The sequence below is a fragment of the Pleurodeles waltl genome, chromosome 6 (genome assembly GCF_031143425.1).
Source record: "Pleurodeles waltl isolate 20211129_DDA chromosome 6, aPleWal1.hap1.20221129, whole genome shotgun sequence".
NCBI classification, from domain to species: Eukaryota; Metazoa; Chordata; class Amphibia; order Caudata; family Salamandridae; genus Pleurodeles; species Pleurodeles waltl.
The window spans coordinates 10,552,119-10,569,930 of NC_090445.1; the positions used below are offsets into that span (position 1 = coordinate 10,552,119).

Genomic DNA, 17,812 nt, shown 5'->3' on the forward strand with positions numbered 1-17,812 from the left:
CCGCAAGGTCTGTACTCGTGTCCTTGAGAGGTCTGGGTGCTGTGAGGTCAGTACTTGTGTCCTTGAGAGGTCTGGGTGCCGCAAGGTCTGTACTCGTGTCCTTGAGAGGTCTGGGTGCTGTGAGGTCAGTACTTGTGTTCTTGAGAGGTCTGGGTGCCGCAAGGTCAGTACTCGTGTCCTTGAGAGGCCTGGGTGCCGCAAGGTCAGTACTCGTGTCCTTGAGAGGCCTGGGTGCCGCAAGGTCAGTACTTGTGTCCTTGAGAGGCCTGGGTGCCGCAAGGTCTGTACTCGTGTCCTTGAGCGGTCTGGGTGCCGCAAGGTCTGTACTCGTGTCCTTGAGAGGTCTGGGTGCCGCAAGGTCTGTACTCGTGTCCTTGAAAGGTCTGGGTGCCGCAAGGTCTGTACTCGTGTTCTTGAGAGTTCTGGGTGCCGCAAGGTCAGTACTTGTGTCCTTGAGAGGTCTGGGTGCCGCAAGGTCTGTACTCGTGTCCTTGAGAGGTCTGGGTGCCATGGGGTCAGTACTCGTGTCCTTGAGAGGTCTGGGTGCCGCGAGGTCAGTACTCGTGTCCTTGAGAGGTCTGGGTGCTGTGAGATCTGTACTCGTGTCCTTGAGAGGTCTGGGTGCCGCGAGGTCAGTACTCGTGTCCTTGAGAGGTCTGGGTGCCGCGAGGTCAGTACTCGTGTCCTTGAGGTCTGGGTGCTGCGAGGTCAGTACTCGTGTCCTTGAGAGGTCTGGGTGCTGTGAGATCTGTACTCGTGTCCTTGAGAGGTCTGGGTGCCGCGAGGTCAGTACTCGTGTCCTTGAGAGGTCTGGGTGCTGTGAGATCTGTACTCGTGTCCTTGAGAGGTCTGGGTGCCGCGAGGTCAGTACTCGTGTCCTTGAGAGGTCTGGGTGCCGCGAGGTCAGTACTCGTGTCCTTGAGGTCTGGGTGCTGCGAGGTCAGTACTCGTGTCCTTGAGAGGTCTGGGTGCTGTGAGATCTGTACTCGTGTCCTTGAGAGGTCTGGGTGCCGCAAGGTCTGTACTCATGTCGTTGAGAGGTCTGGGTGCCTTGAGGTCAGTATTCGTGTCCTTGAGAGGTCTGAGTGCCGTGAGGTCAGTACTCGTGTCCTGGAGAGGTTTGGGTGCTGCGAGGTCAGTACTTGTGTCCTTGAGAGGTCTGGGTGCTGTGAGGTCTGTACTCATGTCTTTGAGAGGTCTGGGTGCCGCAAGGTTAGTATTCGCGTCCTTAGAGAGGTCTGGGTGTTGCGAGGTCAGTACTTGTGTCCTTGAGAGGTCTGGGTGCCGCGAGGTCAGTACTTGTGTCCTTGAGAGGTCTGGGTGCCCCAGGTCTATACTCCTCCATGATAGGTTTAACAGATGTCCATGGTTATTCAAGTGCTTAAAACATATGCAGATGCTTTGAAATATATTTTATGTCTTTTATTATGTAAACATACTTATGTATTTTGTTGATTCATTATCACAGGTAGTTGTAAGAAAGACTGATATGTGGTGGGCTGAAGAAAAGAATACAGACTCAGCATGGTTGGGGCCTGGTTGAGTAATCAAATATATCTGAAATTTGGAACAATGCGTGCCTCAAAGACATGATTCAGCCATCATTCATCCTGCAGTTTTTACACCAAAATGAATTTCCACCCTCTTACACTAAGCACTAATCAATGCCTAATGTACTTCTGGTATTGACAGGTGTGCACCCCACAGTCCTCACTGCGTCCTGCAGTATTTGCTCCCATAGTTTATGCACATTTTAAGGCCACTCCAATACCTGAAAGGTCTGCACCTCAAGAAATTAAGCACTCTTGCATACTAAAGTATTTATCCCACCCTGCCAACATCACTTACCTGTGGAACGGTGAGCAATCGACACAGTAGACAGGGCCACCGTGGGGGGAGAAGGTGAACTGCGCAGGGGCCTTCAGTGGGATGGAGCAGGCAGTGCTGGTAAGAGCCACTTTCTCCACCACAGAAGAACATTTCAGCAGATGTCCACCTTCCACCCCAACCACAAACAAGCTGGGGTCAAAGTGTGAGACTGATAGGGAGGTCACACCTACTGCTGTGTCCCCTCGGCCGTGCTGGGGAAAGGGAAAAATAATGGCATATGGTTATAATATCCAAACTGTTTAACACTCAAATTACAAAATAGCAAACCTAGTGGGAATCCCACTCTTCAGAGCGGCAGGCTGCAGTGATTCTGATGAGGGACAGCAGATCCAGGAGTGATAGACTGGACGACTGGCACTAACAATCAATTCTTTTATAGGGCTCAAATCACAAAAATTGCACAGATAAATGTGACTGGCAAAAGTAAAATGTTCTTTCCAATAGCACTTGTAGAATACTTAATTTTCCTATTGCAGATTAAATTTATTACTACCAAAAAGAATGCACCAATCTGATGATAATTCAAGAGTAGTAGTTGGTAACGGGTGGGAACGTGAGTGTCCCGATAGAGTGGTCACTAGCACCACTGATGGCGTAACATTACTTGCCCTGGAGGTTTTGCACCAGGTGTTCCTAATAACCCCAGAGTGAGGAGCATAACATCCATATTGTGGCCCTGCAGGATGATATATGGGATAACCGAGAAGCTGGAGCCCTGGTAGACGGCGGTCATGTTACCACTGCAGACCCTTACAAGACTAGCACCAGAAGTCTAGGAGTTATTGAAGATTGTGAAGACGCCCTTCGTCATTCATGAACAACTGACCCTGCTTGTATAAGTTCCTAGACACAGACAAATACAACTCAGTCTTCCTACCTCTGGTCCTGACACAAGACCCCCTATGACTGGTGTTACACGATGAAGACACTAGTCATTGCTGCTCCAGTTAAGCTGAAGGAGGTCTGGGAGATGGTAAGGACGATTTCCATGTACCCTTTGTCCTCACTATTTCAAGAAATGTGGGTGGCCCATGGTATGTAGAGTATGACTCACCTTCTTTACACGCGTGTTGCGGGGCATTTGCTGAGCAACCAAGGAAAATCCATCAAACAAGGTAAGCCAGCCCTCTCCCGCCATCTGCCACACAAGAATCTTTCCATCTGTGGACACACTCCGCACATGGAAACGCTGGTTCCGGGCTCCATCCTGCTGCCAGTCAACCTACCAACAAAAGCCCAGACCCCGAGAGTGAGGAGAGATTCACAAAGTGTCGGCGGATGCCACCTGGGGAAGCAGAGGAGCAGGTCACAGGAAGAAGTCTCTACCTACGAACCACTTTAGAGCAGACACCTTTACATACTAGAAAGGAAGACCAGAAAAGGCTTGCACTGCTCTTCCCACATGTGCTCATTCCCACATTTGTGACTGACCACTTACCTGGCAGACAGGATCTGTATGTGTGTCTCCTGTGAGCCCTGTCCGCCAAATCAAAGAGTCGTCCGTCCGACTGGTGTCCCACACCAGGACTTCCCCTGAATACAGTCCACCTGCAATCCAGAAAGAGAAATCACAGAACAAGGGGTTAGAAGACGACTCCTCCAACATGAACACTGTTCGAGCCTTACACTGGAGAGGGAACGACAAACCTCTCAATTCATGACAGCCTTTCAACAAACAGACACTGCAAATTATGAACACAAAAATTCATATAGAGACTCCATATGAGTTCTGAACGAACTATATCCAGAGAGGCTCCAGCTGATCCATGTCCTGGAACGTATGTTATGTACACTTTTTAAACAATTAATTGTTGTTATGTTTTTTGTCTTTCTTCTCTCTTTCATGCTACTCTTCTGGGAGGGTGCACAGTGGTCCAAACTCACATGTCAGAAGAAACCCTTACAGGGGAAGCAGCATTAAACATCACATATTGCTAATGGATCTATCTGCCAAGAAGGTTCAGCTGTTTTTTTTCCATCACACACTGGAAGGGATGTTGTGATCTAGCAGATGCAAGTGATGGAAATGACAGAGAGCAGAGGCCACCAAATCTCAGGACATCATCTTCAAGTAAGATATTTGTGGATTTTCAATTCAGGAGCAGCATACAAGTTAAATGGGGTGACTGTACAACTGCAGACATTTTGTGTAGTGCCACAGGTTGAGCAACGGCCTACCAGAGGTGGACCTCTCTCATCCACAACCTAGGCACGCACCCAGGACCTGAAGCATCTTGAACAGCTATCAAGGGAATGTTAGATGGCTGACCCCCAATGACCAGTGTAGGAAGCAGGCCTGGTGTGTGGTGAGTACCTATGGTATTATCACCTTATACCAGGTCCAGGTATCCCCTCTTACTGAGGTGTAGGCAGTGTCTAGGAAGCCAGGTTCTCTAGAGGTAGCTGTGGATGAGCAGCCAAGGCTTATCTAGGAGACCCGCAAAGCCTATGCAATACAACTGTAGTCACACAGCACTCACACACATGAAAGACCACACAGTGTTACAAAAATAAAGGTACTTTATTTTAGTGACACAAATAAAAATACTATATAGGCAATACCCCAACTGGAGGTTAGTAAAACACACTAATATATGTAAAGTAACAGGAAGGAATTAGCATAGAAAGCAATAGAAAACAGTGAAAAGCAATAGGCAATAGTGAAGGACGGGGGGGAACCAAACCATACACTAAGAAAGTGGAATGCGAGAGTTGGGCCCCCACCTAAGGAAGTAGAATCGGTAGAGGGGAGCTGGAGGAATTAGGAAACCCATAAGGTAAGTACCAGAGTGCCCCCAGAGACCAGGAGTGAAGATGTAAGTAACTGGTTCTCTCAAAACCAACCCAAAGGACTTCAGAGACGGATATTGCAAGACCCAGACAAGACTGCAAGAAGCCAAAGGTGGATCCTGGAAGAGGAAGACCTGGAAAAGGAGGGGACCAAGTACCGTTCCAGTTGGAGTGTCCGGTTGGGGCAGGAGCCACTACCCACCCTTCTGGAGATGCATGACCAGATTGACGGTGAAGACCAGGAGTCGGCTATGCAGCACAAGTGCAGGAGAAGAGTTCCAGAAGTGATGCAGTCTATGTCATACGTTGGAACAAGAGTCACAGTCCGTCAGTGGTGTGGAAAAACCACTAACAAGCCTTGGCAAAGGCAAAAGTTGCAGAAGAGGAGCTGCAGAGGTTCCGGGGACCAGAAAGGTCCGAGGGGACTCAACCGGGGGGGAGGGGGTCCCCAGGCGTCCCCTAGCAGTCAGTAGAGCAAGACGTTGTGGATGCTGCCCCCACAGGAAACTCACACAATAATACATGCCGCAAACCATGGGGAACCCCCTGGTGCCCAAATGCCCTGAGTAACATATACTAGAGAATTATAAGGGGAAACAAGTATGCCAAATGTGGGGTGTTTGTGGTCAAAGCAACCAAGTTTAAAGGGGGAGGGCACAGTCACTGGGATCCAACCAGGCTGACAACAGGTGTAGGAAGCTGGCTCTGTATATACTATATCAAAATAAGATATAGTGTGCACAGAGTCCAGGGGTTCCCCAGAAGCCTAACCGAGGCTAAAGTAGATAATACTAATGCTCTCTTTTGTGGTAGGGTGGTTAAGCAGTTAGGCTTATCAGAGGGTAGTGTTAAGCATTTGTTGTACACACACAGATAATAAATGAGGCACACACTCAAAGACTTAACTCAAGGCCAACTGATTTATATAGAAACATAGGTTTCGTTACTTTATTTCTAGAACCACAAGATTCAGTTTGAAAGTAAATACTGCTGCCGATAAGTATTCAACAAAGATATTAATGTAACTTTGTTTCACTTCAGAACATTAAACGTTTTTTGAGAAAACAGAGAATATCTATTTCAAAAGTTGACACAGTGCAATTTTCAGAAGCAGTTCCAGGGGGGAAGAAAAGAAAGTACAGTTTTAGAGGTAAGTACCAGACTTGCAGTTCCAGTTTCCGGGGGTTAGGATGTCCTTCGGTGGTGGTTTGAGCTAACCCAAACACCAGCCAGCAGCAACACGGGGCCGGTCGGGTGCAGAGATCAAAGTTGCTGTTGGATTTCAAATGGGTCCTATGGAGACTGGGGGCACCAAACACTCACCCTCAGCGGCTGAGGCGTGGGCCACGTGCAGGGTTCAAACGCAGCAACGGGCTCCCAATTATTTCCTATGAGGGGATCCCAGGGGCCACAGAGATGCTGCAGGTGAAATCCAGGGGCTTGGTTCTGGAAAACCAGAGGCTGGACACAGAGGAGGGCCACCTGCTGGACAATGCTGCACGAAGGTCGGATTCTGCAAGGCCAGGGGGCTGTGGGTGCAGGGAAACCTTTAGGCATTGTGAATCTTCGTCCGGTGCTGTCGTGGTTAGGGTGGTCCTCCGGATTTAGGCTGCAGGCGTCGTCGTGCTGGACTGGAGGGGTTAACGCAGGGTGGCACTTGCTCAGAATCGCTTGGGGACCAGCTCTAGTTGGTTGGGCCACCTGGACTCGGGCTGTGGGAGACGGGTGCAGAGTGGTCAGGACTTGTGGATCTGGGGTGGCTCTGGAGTCTTTTGCGGGGTCTTCTTTCTGGACCTCGCTGCTGTCCACGGGAGATCTTGGCCCTCTGGGGTGCAGGCAGTCCTCTGGAGGCTTTTTAGAGGTTGCTGATCCTGCAGGATGCGTTGCCTTTTTTTTTGCAGGGTTTCAGAAGCTGGAGACAGGCTGGTAAGGGTGGGGCCAAATCAGTTTGCATCTTCAGTCTTCTCTGCTGGGGTTTCAGCTTAGAAGTCCTCTTCTTTCTTCTTGTGAGGTCACCAGGAATCCGAAGAGCTAGGTTCAGGGGAGCCTTTAAACCCTGGATTTTGGGGAGCTACAGGGATCAGAAGGCAGTAGCCAATGGCTACTGTCCCTGAGGACGACTAACACCCTTCCGGTGTCCACTTCCTTTGGGAAGGGGGACAAAGACCTAACCCTATTGGTCCCTGTCCTCCAAACCAAGATAGAGGATCTTCCAAGGAGGGGGTCACTTCAGCTCTGGACACCTCAGGGATGGTCCTAGCTGCAGTGGTCACTCCTTTTTGTTTTCTATAACTTTCCTGCCAAACTTGCCACCAAATGTGAGGCTTTGTCTGGGGGGTGGGGGGGGGGGAGGACATTTCCACTACTGGGGCAATGTAACAAGAGGCTGCAAGGTGTTACAGTCGCTGCAGGGGGGAGGTGTGAAGCACGTCCACCCAGAGCAGGCTTTGTTTCTGACCTCCGAGAGCACAATGGCTCCCTGCTCCGCCTTCCGCGCCACCTCCTTTCCCGTTCCCTCTTTGATTTTCCCCACCGCTACGTCCACTCCCGCCTCCCCCCCTTCTTTTCTCACCGTTCTCCTCTTTATCTTTCCCCGCCGCTGCGTCACCTCCCGCCTCCTCCCTCCTTTTCTCACCGTTCTCCTCTTTGTCTTTCCCCGCCGCTGCGTCCCCTGCGGCCCCAGCCCTCTCATTGGACAGGCCCTCTCGCCTCCCAGCTCCACCCCTATCCTCCCCTCCTCTTATGGCAGCTGTGGCGCTGGCACGCCAAAGGCAAACCCCTCTGCGCCCGGCGCCAGAATCCCTGGCCCGCTCAGACACACCTACTCCCCCCTCACCCTCCACTCTCTCAACCCAGGCCCCCGCCCCACATGCACCACATCTAGCCCCACACACACTCATGGCCCCTTCACCTGCTACACCTGCCACTTCTCCTGCTCGTCATCCCTCACACCACACACCAATCATAGCGACGCCACCTTCAACAAACACAACACCCCCAACACAAGACTCACCCACCCTGCCCCCACCAACCAACCCCGCAGCACACCATCCCACAACCAGAACACACCCCGCAACAACAACCTCATGCACCACACCAACGCCACCCACCACAACCACCTGAACTGCCTGCTCCTCAACATCCGCTCCCTTCACAAACATGCCATAGAACTCTGGGACCTCATCACTTCACACTCACCTGACATCGCCTTCCTCACGGAAACCTGGACCAACCCCTCCTCAGAAACCAGACATAGCCATAGCCACCCCCAAGGGATACAAACTCCAACGCAAAGACCGCCTCAACAGGCCAGGCAGGGGCATCGCCATCCTACACAGAGACACCATCAAAGTCACCACCAGCTCCCAAGACACTATCGGCAACACTGAACACATGCACTTCCTCATCCACATCAACAACTCCACCCTCAGAGGTACATTAATCTACAGACCACCCGGACTACGCCCGCCTTCTGCGACACCATTGCTGACAGCATCAGCCTGTACACCCTCACCTCCACAGACTACATCATCCTCGGTGATTTCAACTTTCACCTAGAAAACCCACACGACCACAACACCACCTCTCTCATTGACAACCTCGGACTCAAACAACTGGTCAACGCAACCACCCACTCAGCAGGACACACGCTGGATGCAATTTTCACCTCAAGCCAAAACATAGCCTACACCCACACCACCGAACTCCTCTGGATTGACCACCGCTGCGTCCACTTCTCCTTCACCAAACCCCCCACACACTACCATAAACACACCACACCCTACCGCATGTGGGACAACATCCCCACAGAACGACTAAACTCCCAACTGGCCAACAACCCCTCCCCCACACCAACGACCCCAACACAGGAGCACACAACCTCTCCAAATGGATCACTACCTGCGCAGACACACTAGCACCCCTCAGAAAACACATCACCACCCGCAACATCAAGAACGCCCCATGGTTCACCCGTGAACTCCAAGACTTCAAGCGCAAATGCCGCCAAGCTGAGAAAATATGGAGACTAGAACCCTCCTCAACCAACTTCTCCACCCTCAAAACCACCATTCGCACCCATCACCAACTCATACGCACCGACAAAAGAGATCACTACAAGACACGCCTTGACAACAACTCCCAAAACAGCAAAGAACTCTTCACCATCATCAATGAACTTGCCAAACCCAAAGCCAGCAACATAGACCCCCCACACACACAGCCCCTATGTGACGCCCTTTCCAACCACTTCCTCCACAAAATCCTGGACGTCCACAACAGCTTCATATCACACCCACCCACCACACATACCCCTCACTCACCCAACTCAACCCCCACCCAAGACCCCCCCACCACACTATCCACATGGACCCCTACCACACACGAAGAAACCGAAAAAAAACATGAACTCCATCCACTCAGGCTCCCCCTCCGACCCCTGTCCACACCGCATCTACAACAAAGCTAGCCCTACCATCGCCCCCATATTCTACAACATAATCAACTCCTCTTTCGACTCCGCCCCCTACCCAGACCCCAGGAAGCACACGGAAATCACTGCTATCCTAAAAAAAAAAAAAAAAACAAGCCGACCCGGAGATCCTCTCCAACTACTGCCCCATCTCCCTCCTCCCTTTCCCCACCAAGGTTGCAGAGAAATTAGTCAACACCCGCTTATCCCACTTCCTCGAAGCAACCAACACCCTTGACCCCTCACAATCTGGGTTCCGCAAGAACCACAGCACAGAAACCGCCCTAATCGCATGCACCGACGACATCAGGACCAAAGTCGACAAAGGCAGTACCGTCACACTCATCCTCCTAGACCTCTCCGCAGCTTTTGACACCGTCTGCCACCACACACTCTGCACACGCCTCCACAACATAGGAATCCACCACAAAGCCTTAGACTGGCTCACCTCATTCCTCACCGACCAAACCCAGAGAGTCCGCCTTCCACCCTTCCACTCCAACACTACCAAGATCACCTGCGGAGTCCCCCAAGGGTCCTCCCTCAGCCCCACACTCTTCAACATCTACATGATCCCCCTAGCCAACATTCTCCGAGCACACGGAAGCACTATCCTCTCCTATGCAGATGACACCCAACTCATCCTCTCCCTCACCCGCAACCCCACCACCGCCAAAACCAACCTACACGCCGCTCTCCTAGACACCGCCAACTGGATGTTAAGCTCAACTCAACTCAAAACCGAAACCATCATCTTCAGCCCCAACAAAACCACATGGGACGACTCCTGGTGGCCCACCGCCCTAGGTCCCGCACCCACCCCCGCAACCTCAGCATCATCCTCGACCCCTCCCTCTCCTTGACACAGCAAATCAATGCTCTAACCTCCTCCTGCTTCCACACACTCCGCACTCTAAAAAAAAATCCTTTAAATGGATCCCCCCAGAAACCAGAAAGACAGTCACCCACGCACTCAGCAGCAGACTGGACTACGGCAACGCAGTCTACGCCGGCACCACACTCAAACTCAAACGCAAACTCCAAAGAATCCAGAACACAGCCGCACGCCTCGTCCTTGGCCTCCCCCGCCACGAACGAATCTCACCACATCTCAAATCACTTCACTGGCTCCCCATAGACAAGAGAATCACATTCAAGATCCTCATCCACGCACACAAATCCCTCCACAACACGGGCCCAACCTACCTCAATGAAAGGGTAAACTTCCACACTCCCACACGTAACCTCGATCAGCCGACCTCGCCCTAGCCACAGTCCTCCGCATCCAGCACACCACCACAGGAGGCAGGTCTTTCTCCTACCTCGCCCCCAAAACGTGGAACTCCCTACCCACCGACCTTCGCAAAACCAAAGACCTACTGGTCTTCAGAAAGAACCTCAAGACTTGGCTGTTCGGTCAGTGACCCTCCCTGGCCCCCCTCACCAGTTTCCCCCCCTCCCCCGCGCCTTGAGACCCTCACGGGTGAGTAGCGCGCTCTACAAATTTCTTTGATTGATTGATTGATTGAATGGCTCTCACCCTATGGGGTTAGAAACTTATCTTTTAGTGGCAGGCTGGCACAGACCAGTCAGTCCTGCGCTAAAGGACTGGATAAACTACAGGGGGCACCTCTAAGATGCCCTCTGAGTGCATTTTTCTATAAACCAACACTGGTATCAGTGTGGGTTTATTGAGCTGAGAAGTTTGATACCAAACTTCCAAGGCTTCAGTGAAGCCATTATGGAGCTGTGGAGTTTGTTATGACAGACTCCCAGCCCATATACTCAGTATGGCTACACTGCACTTACAATGTCTAAGAATGGGCTTAGACACTGTAGGGGCATATTACTCATGCAGCTATGCACTCAGCTGTGGTATAGTGCACACTGCCTTAGGGCTGTAAGGCCTGCTAGAGGGGTGACTTACCTATGCCACAGGCAGTGGTTTGGGGGCATGGTACCCTGAGAGGGGTGCCATGTCGACTTTGCCTTTTTCTCCCCACCAACACACACAGTCTGCAATGGCACTGTACATGCGTTAGGTGAGTGGTCCCTTAGGGTGGCACAGCACATGCTGCAGCCCTTAGGGACCTTCCTTGGTCACAGGGCCCTTGGTACCACTGGTATCCTTTACAAGGGACTTATCTGTGTGCCGGGGTGTGCAAATTGTGGAACTATGGTACATTTTTAAGTGAAAGAACACTGGTGCTGGGGCCTGGCTAGCAGGGTCCAAGCACACTTCTCAGTCAAGTCAGCATCAACATCAGGCAAAAAGTGGGGGGTAACTGCAACAGGGAGCCATTTTCCTACCCCTACCCACACAACAGAGCAATTACCATTGCTTGTTCCAGTCCTGGTAAAAGAAAAGTGTGGGGAGGAAATATGGATCAGTTAATTAGCTCATCACACTGCACCTGGGCTGGGACATCCCACTGAAACAATGGAGGTGGCCAGATCTTTGGAGCAAACACAGGAAGGGCTCACCTTTGAAGTCTTGGTTGGAAGAGATTAGGTAGGTTTGTCAGCTAGGGGCAGACCTAAAGCTCTCAGGGAAACTCTTTCCAAGACTGCCAAACCCATTGGCACCTGGAGAGTGTGGCAGGGAGAATGTTCTACTTGTCGGGAGGAGAAGAGTTGTGAAAGACAGCCTCACAAGGGGGAAAGAGCACTAGAAGCCAAAGCAAAAGACAGAACTGGCATAGGGAGACAGAAAGTCCAGCTCCCAACAACAAGCGCCCTTCAAAGGCCAGGAGGCATGAAGAAATGCTGCGACTGGCCACTGGAGCAACATTATCTCATGTTTGTCAACATCAGCCCTATTAGGCCCTAGAAAGGGGTGCAAAACTCCTGGTGCCCTAAAGGAGGAAGGGTTTAAAGCGGGGAACAAAACCACATGGTGTTTTGCTGTATTTTCAAGATATACACCCCAGGAGGGCCTAAACATTTTGCAGTCAGAACAAGTTACATAATCATATTTTGATGGGGAGGTGGTGTGTGTGGGGTCTCTGCCCAGAGCAGAATTTGGGACCCGGGTACCCCATTCCCTGGTGCCCGATGCAATAGGTGCTATCCTAGTGTAATCCATGTCCCCAGAGCAGAATGCAGGAAATCACTGGTGTCACTGTGCTCCGATTCTTCCATTGGCCATGCTACCTCCTGCTCCTCCTGTCCGTGAGTGCAGGGGGAGGGTGAGACACAGCACATGCAGCCACCGGCTAGCAGGGACACGAGAGAAGAGAATCCTGATGGTACCCACTCTGGCACCAACAGCAGCGTATCTGATACACTATTCAGGAAAGAAACACTCCAGCATCCTCTGGAGCACTCAGGAAATCATTATTTAGTGCTTTCTGTGGTGCCACAGACGGTGCAGGTGCACCACCAATGCAGATTAGGTGCCATGTGGGAGCTGAAGGAGTTTAGCTGCCTCCAAGGTTGCCATAAGTCGTCCTGGGGGCTGTGTTTATGCCCAAGAGGTTTTTAATGGATTTAAAGCTCTCCCTGAACTGGTGGCCTTGCTCATGGGGTTGGAAGGCAGAGATCCCTTAATGGTGGGTCCTAAGATTGCACTAGCAACCTGGTGGGTAGAAATAAAAACAAAAGACTCCCAGACATGTTAATGAATACCATCTTTTACTAATAACATATGATGGCTAACCATGCAAGGTGTAAGAGTCGAGTGCTACAAGTGGGTACTTAGTATCCAGTAAAAAGACACTTGTGGACCTATTGCTTGTGCAGCATTCACACACTTCACAACTATTAATTGTATTCCTTAAAAATACATACGGGGAGGCGATGAGGAGTATCAGAAGAACACACAAACAGTGTTCCCTTAACTACCAGGTAGAAGGTAAAGCTGGAACAATGTGCTTTCCTCCAGACCAGGCCGGCATTCTGTGATCACAACACAGACAGGGTTGAGCAAAGCCCAAGCCCTTGTCCAGGCACCAGCTAAAATGGGTCTGCTGGTTGACTAGCTGAGATTTCTTCTGGAAATAGCCCATGCACTCTATGCAATGCCCCGGCTGCTGGAAGACACACCTTAAAGTAACACTCTCATGTGGAGCTTAGGGAGTGTGGTGCTAACAGCCTGCCAGCAATAAACTTTGGGAGCAGCACATGAAGAACATAAAAGAATTCTTCAGATGAACCAGAAATCACCTTTTGCTGTAGATACTACAGCGTGGGTGGCGGCATGGTGTGCACTCAGGAAGGGACCATTACAACAATAAGAAAACCAGCCAGGAGAATGGCCTCCTACCATGGGACTGAGACTGCACACGAATATCATGTGGCCTGCAAACAGGTAGTCACATATTCCCCTAATAGAGTCACACTCAAGGCAGTCTGAGATGTGACCAGGTCTCCAGTAACAATCTAAGTAACCTTTGGGATAACTAGTTCACAGCAATAAGCATTGCACTGCAGTCCAAGGGGTGGCGGGCACATATACACATCTGTTGTCAGCAATGGCCAGTGCACTGCATCACCAGGAGAGGGACACGTACGGGATACGAAACTGTATTAGGCACAGCACCGCATCCTCAGAGGATGATACAAACCTGTTATCCGTAATCAAGGGGCTTGCATCCTGTTATCAATGATGAGCATGACACCTCGAGGACGGACATAAACATCTCTATCAGTGAGTCACTATTGCCATGGGGCGCACACATACACATCCCAGTAACGACGCACTGAAGACCCTAGTGCAAGGCTCATGCATACAAGTTATGAATAATGAGACACAAAAAGGCACAGTGGAGAAAGACATTCACACACCTGCTATCAGCGACGGCTGCACAGGGTGAAAAGCCAAACACATGATAGAGCTGGGAACATCCACAACCACATCCGGGCGTTTCGGATTTAACCCCCTACGGTCCAGGTTCCAGGTACAAACAAAGGATTTTTCTGTGCTCCAGTCCCCGTCATCCAACCTGAGTAAAAAGAGAGGTGGTAAGAACTGTTACAATACTCCACAACAGACCCTATCAGATGGAGCAACGCAGACTAAGGCGTATATCGCTGTAGGGGCAAGTATCAGAACAAGGCACCTTAGGGCAGTTGCCCTGCACCTTATCACATAGAGCGAAGCAGGCAAAACTACATACCTGGGAAAGTGGGTGAGACATCGCCTTTAAACAAACAGAGCACCCAGACAGAACCGAGGTACAACACCAAAGTCATATGAAGTATGAGGAAATGGAGGATATTATGTCATGTGGTTCTGCGACCTCAACATGTAAATCACTTACCAACCCCTTTAGGCCCAGTAGGTTTTGTCTGTTAGGCCCTCAGCTCAACCCTGGATAGCTGCAGCACCGAGCAGCAAGGATAGCTGCAGCACTGAGCAGCAAGGCGTACACAGAGGAACAAGTGCCAGGCATTTAAATAGCACCAAAACAATTGAAGAAGAATTTGACATGACACTAAAGAAATCCAACCCCAATACCTAAAAATAGACTATATTTTTTAAAGAATTTACATACTAGAATGAAAAAGATACCCCAGAAGGTTCTGGAGATATAGATTTTGTAATTAATAATAAATCAAAGCAATGTCACTCAACTGTGAACAAGCCAAAGTAAACAAAGTGAACACTTGAAAACCTTTTAAAATAAAACGTATGTGTAAATGCAGTCGGTTAGAAGTACTTGGGGCAACCAACTTTGTCAGGAGTCAGACAGGGGGACCAGCAAGGTCCTCAAGAACTGTTACCTTCACAGAAGAGGCAGTCCTTCAGCAGTTTCAGGCACTTTATCAGATGCAAGGGATAAAGGATGCTGAAGATGCTCAAGGTTTGCAACGGATTCCTGTGGAGTGGTACTGATGCAAGGGATGAAGGATGCTGAAGATGCTCAAGGTTTGCAATGGATTCCTGTGGAGCGGTCCTGATGCAAGGGATGAAAGATGCTGAAGATGCTCAAGGTTTGTAATGGATTACTATGAAGTGGTCCTGATGGAAGTGATAAAGGATGTTGAAGATGCTTTAAGGATGCCGTGGATGTGATGCGGTCGGCGAGAGCCTTCCTACAGGGATTCCTCACTCCACGAAAATGGTGAGGAGGTCCTGGTTGTAGCAGGCCAATCCTCCCTAGGTCGATAATGCATCCTCTGGGGGTCTCAGCTGCACCTCAACAACACACCTGTGCTCAAGAACTTGGTACAACTTAGTGTGTCGGGTTCTGGTGCTGCACAGCAGTGGGTGACAACTTTTGAAGACGTTGGGCAACCAACTTGCCCAAGCAGGTTTCTCAGCTGTGGTGTCCCTGTGCTGCGAACAGAAGGCCAGCTCATTGACCCTTGTAGTCTCTTGGCTTTGGCTGCGCTCTGGAGAGGACTTTACCTTCAGCAGGACACAGGCTCCCTAGCCAGGCCTAGGTGTCTGGCTACTAAGGGGGCTACACGCATCTGAGAATTAAGTCGGGCTTAATGTAAGTAAGTTGTTCGATACCTTGGACGGTCCACTTTGGTCACACGATTCCAGAGTTAGCACAAATGAGGAGTTAGTGTTTAATCTTTCCTACAGTAAACACAACAGTTTACAAATTTTACCACAAGAACATGTAAAATACATGATCTGCCCATGAGAAGTCTGCATTAAGACTCACTATGCCTGCCATAGTGGTGATTTACACATGTACCAGGGGAAGTCTGGGTTTGCCATTGCTTTAAAAGGCAAAGTCAGGCCAGCAGTTAAACTGCTCTAACAGCCTGCAAATGGCAGGGTAAGGGTCTCATTTTACACGTGTCCCACCCAGGGTGTCACAACCAGCACAGCAGTACTTGGGGAAACCCTCTAGCTTACCTGCCCTGGCTACCATTTGTAGGAAAGTACCCTCTTTTTGGCATGGTTACCCCCACTTTCTGCCTGTTGTCAGTGTATTTTTGACTGTGTTCACAGGGATCCTGCTAACCAGGACCCCAGTGACTGTGCTCTCTACCTCTAAATTTGGTTGCTTAGGACTTAGCACACCCCACAATTGGCATACTGGTCCCCCCCATATGAGTCCCTAGAATATGGTATTTAGGTAACCAGGGCATTGGGGCACCAGGGGTTCCCCATGGGCTGCAGCATGTATTGTGCCACCGATGGAAGCCCATGCAAAATGTGGCTGCAGGCCTGCCATTGCAGCCTCCATGAAAAGGTGCATGCACCCTTTCACTAAGGTCACTGCACCAGGTCACTGTAAGTCACCCCTATGGTAGGCCCTCCTTGCCCAGAGGCCAGGGTGCAGGTCCCCGTGTGTGAGGGCACCCCTGCATGAGCAGAGGTGCCCCTACAACCTCAAGCTCTATTTCCCTGGACTTCGTAAGTGCAGGGAAGCCATTTTAACCGTATACTTGACACCTGTGTCCAGCTACGTAATGGTAACCCCGGACCTGGGCATGTTTGGTATCAAACATATCGGAATCAGACCCCAATACTGTTGCCAGCATTGGTTGTATGATTCCAGGCACTCTGGGGGCTCCCTAGACGACGTCCAGCATTGCTCCTACCAGCCTTCTGGGGTTTTCCGGGCAGCCCGTGCTGCTGCCACCCATCAGACAAATTTCTGTCCTCTTACTGCTTGACCTGCTCAAGTAGAGGAAGGCAGAACAAAGGATTCCCTTTGAGAGAGGGAGGAAACACCCTCTCCCTTTGGAAACAGGTGTTACATGGCTTGGGAGGGGTAGCCTCCCCAAGCCACCGGTATTCATTAGGGGCTCCCCTTGCATAAACCGGTTTGCACCAGTCCAGAGACCCCCGGTCCCTGCTCTGGCACAAAACTGGACAACTGAAGGGGGAGTAACCACTCCCCTGCCCATCACCACCCCAGGGGTGGTGCCCAGAGTTTCTCCAGGTGGCCACTTGATTCTGCCATCTTGAATCCAAGGTCGGCAGAGCCCCCTTGGAGCATCTGAGTGGCCAGGTCAGGCAGGTGACATCACAGCCCCTTCCCTGATAGGTGGCCACCCTGCTAGGTGACCAATTCCCTTTCCTGGGCTACTTAGGATCTCCCTCTCACCTTTCACCTCCAAACTCATGGATACTGTCTGCAGTGTCCCCCAGGGCTCATTCATCAGTCCCAAGTTTTTTAACGCACGTATGACCTCATTGACCAACATCATCAGAGCTCACAGTCGCAACATAATATCCTATGCAGACGGCACTCAAATCATCCTCTCGCTCACCAATGACTCCACCAGAACCAACTTCCTCAGATGCATGTCAAGCACTGCCAAATGGATGAACAACTGCCTGAAGCTGAACACGGACAAGATGGAAGTCCAGATCTTTGGCAACAACAACAACAACAACAACAACACATGGAACAACCCCTGGTGTTCCATCAAAGCTATGACCCATACCCACCGACCACGCCTGGAACCTCGGAATCATTATCAATAAGAAGCTCACCATGAGGACTGCTTCCTCATCCTCCACATGTATCATAAAATCTTCCAGTAGCTACCCCTACACACAAAACACATCTTGACACATACCCTAATCACCAGCCGACTGGACAATACCAGCACTCACTACATAGGAATCACTGAACGCCTCCTACAGAGACTTCAAAGCATAGAAAACAACACAGCCAGACTCATCCATGACCTCCCCCCATTGAACCCAGATCACACCCTACCTCAGGCAACTCCACTGGCTCTCCA

At 50.6% G+C, this 17,812-nt stretch overlaps 1 protein-coding gene across 1 annotated transcript in view; it reads right to left on the reverse strand.

The window, feature by feature from the left end:
- The window catches only part of DYNC2I2 (dynein 2 intermediate chain 2), a 54,119-nt gene that overhangs the window by 15,747 nt on the left and 20,560 nt on the right, over positions 1-17,812 (reverse strand). The window contains exons 4-7 of the mRNA XM_069237010.1: positions 13,937-14,094; positions 3,329-3,438; positions 2,945-3,112; positions 1,849-2,081 (exon numbers count right to left, since the gene is read on the reverse strand). Of these exons, the coding sequence (XP_069093111.1) occupies positions 1,849-2,081; positions 2,945-3,112; positions 3,329-3,438; positions 13,937-14,094 (669 nt within the window). The remainder of the gene's footprint in view (positions 1-1,848; positions 2,082-2,944; positions 3,113-3,328; positions 3,439-13,936; positions 14,095-17,812) is intronic.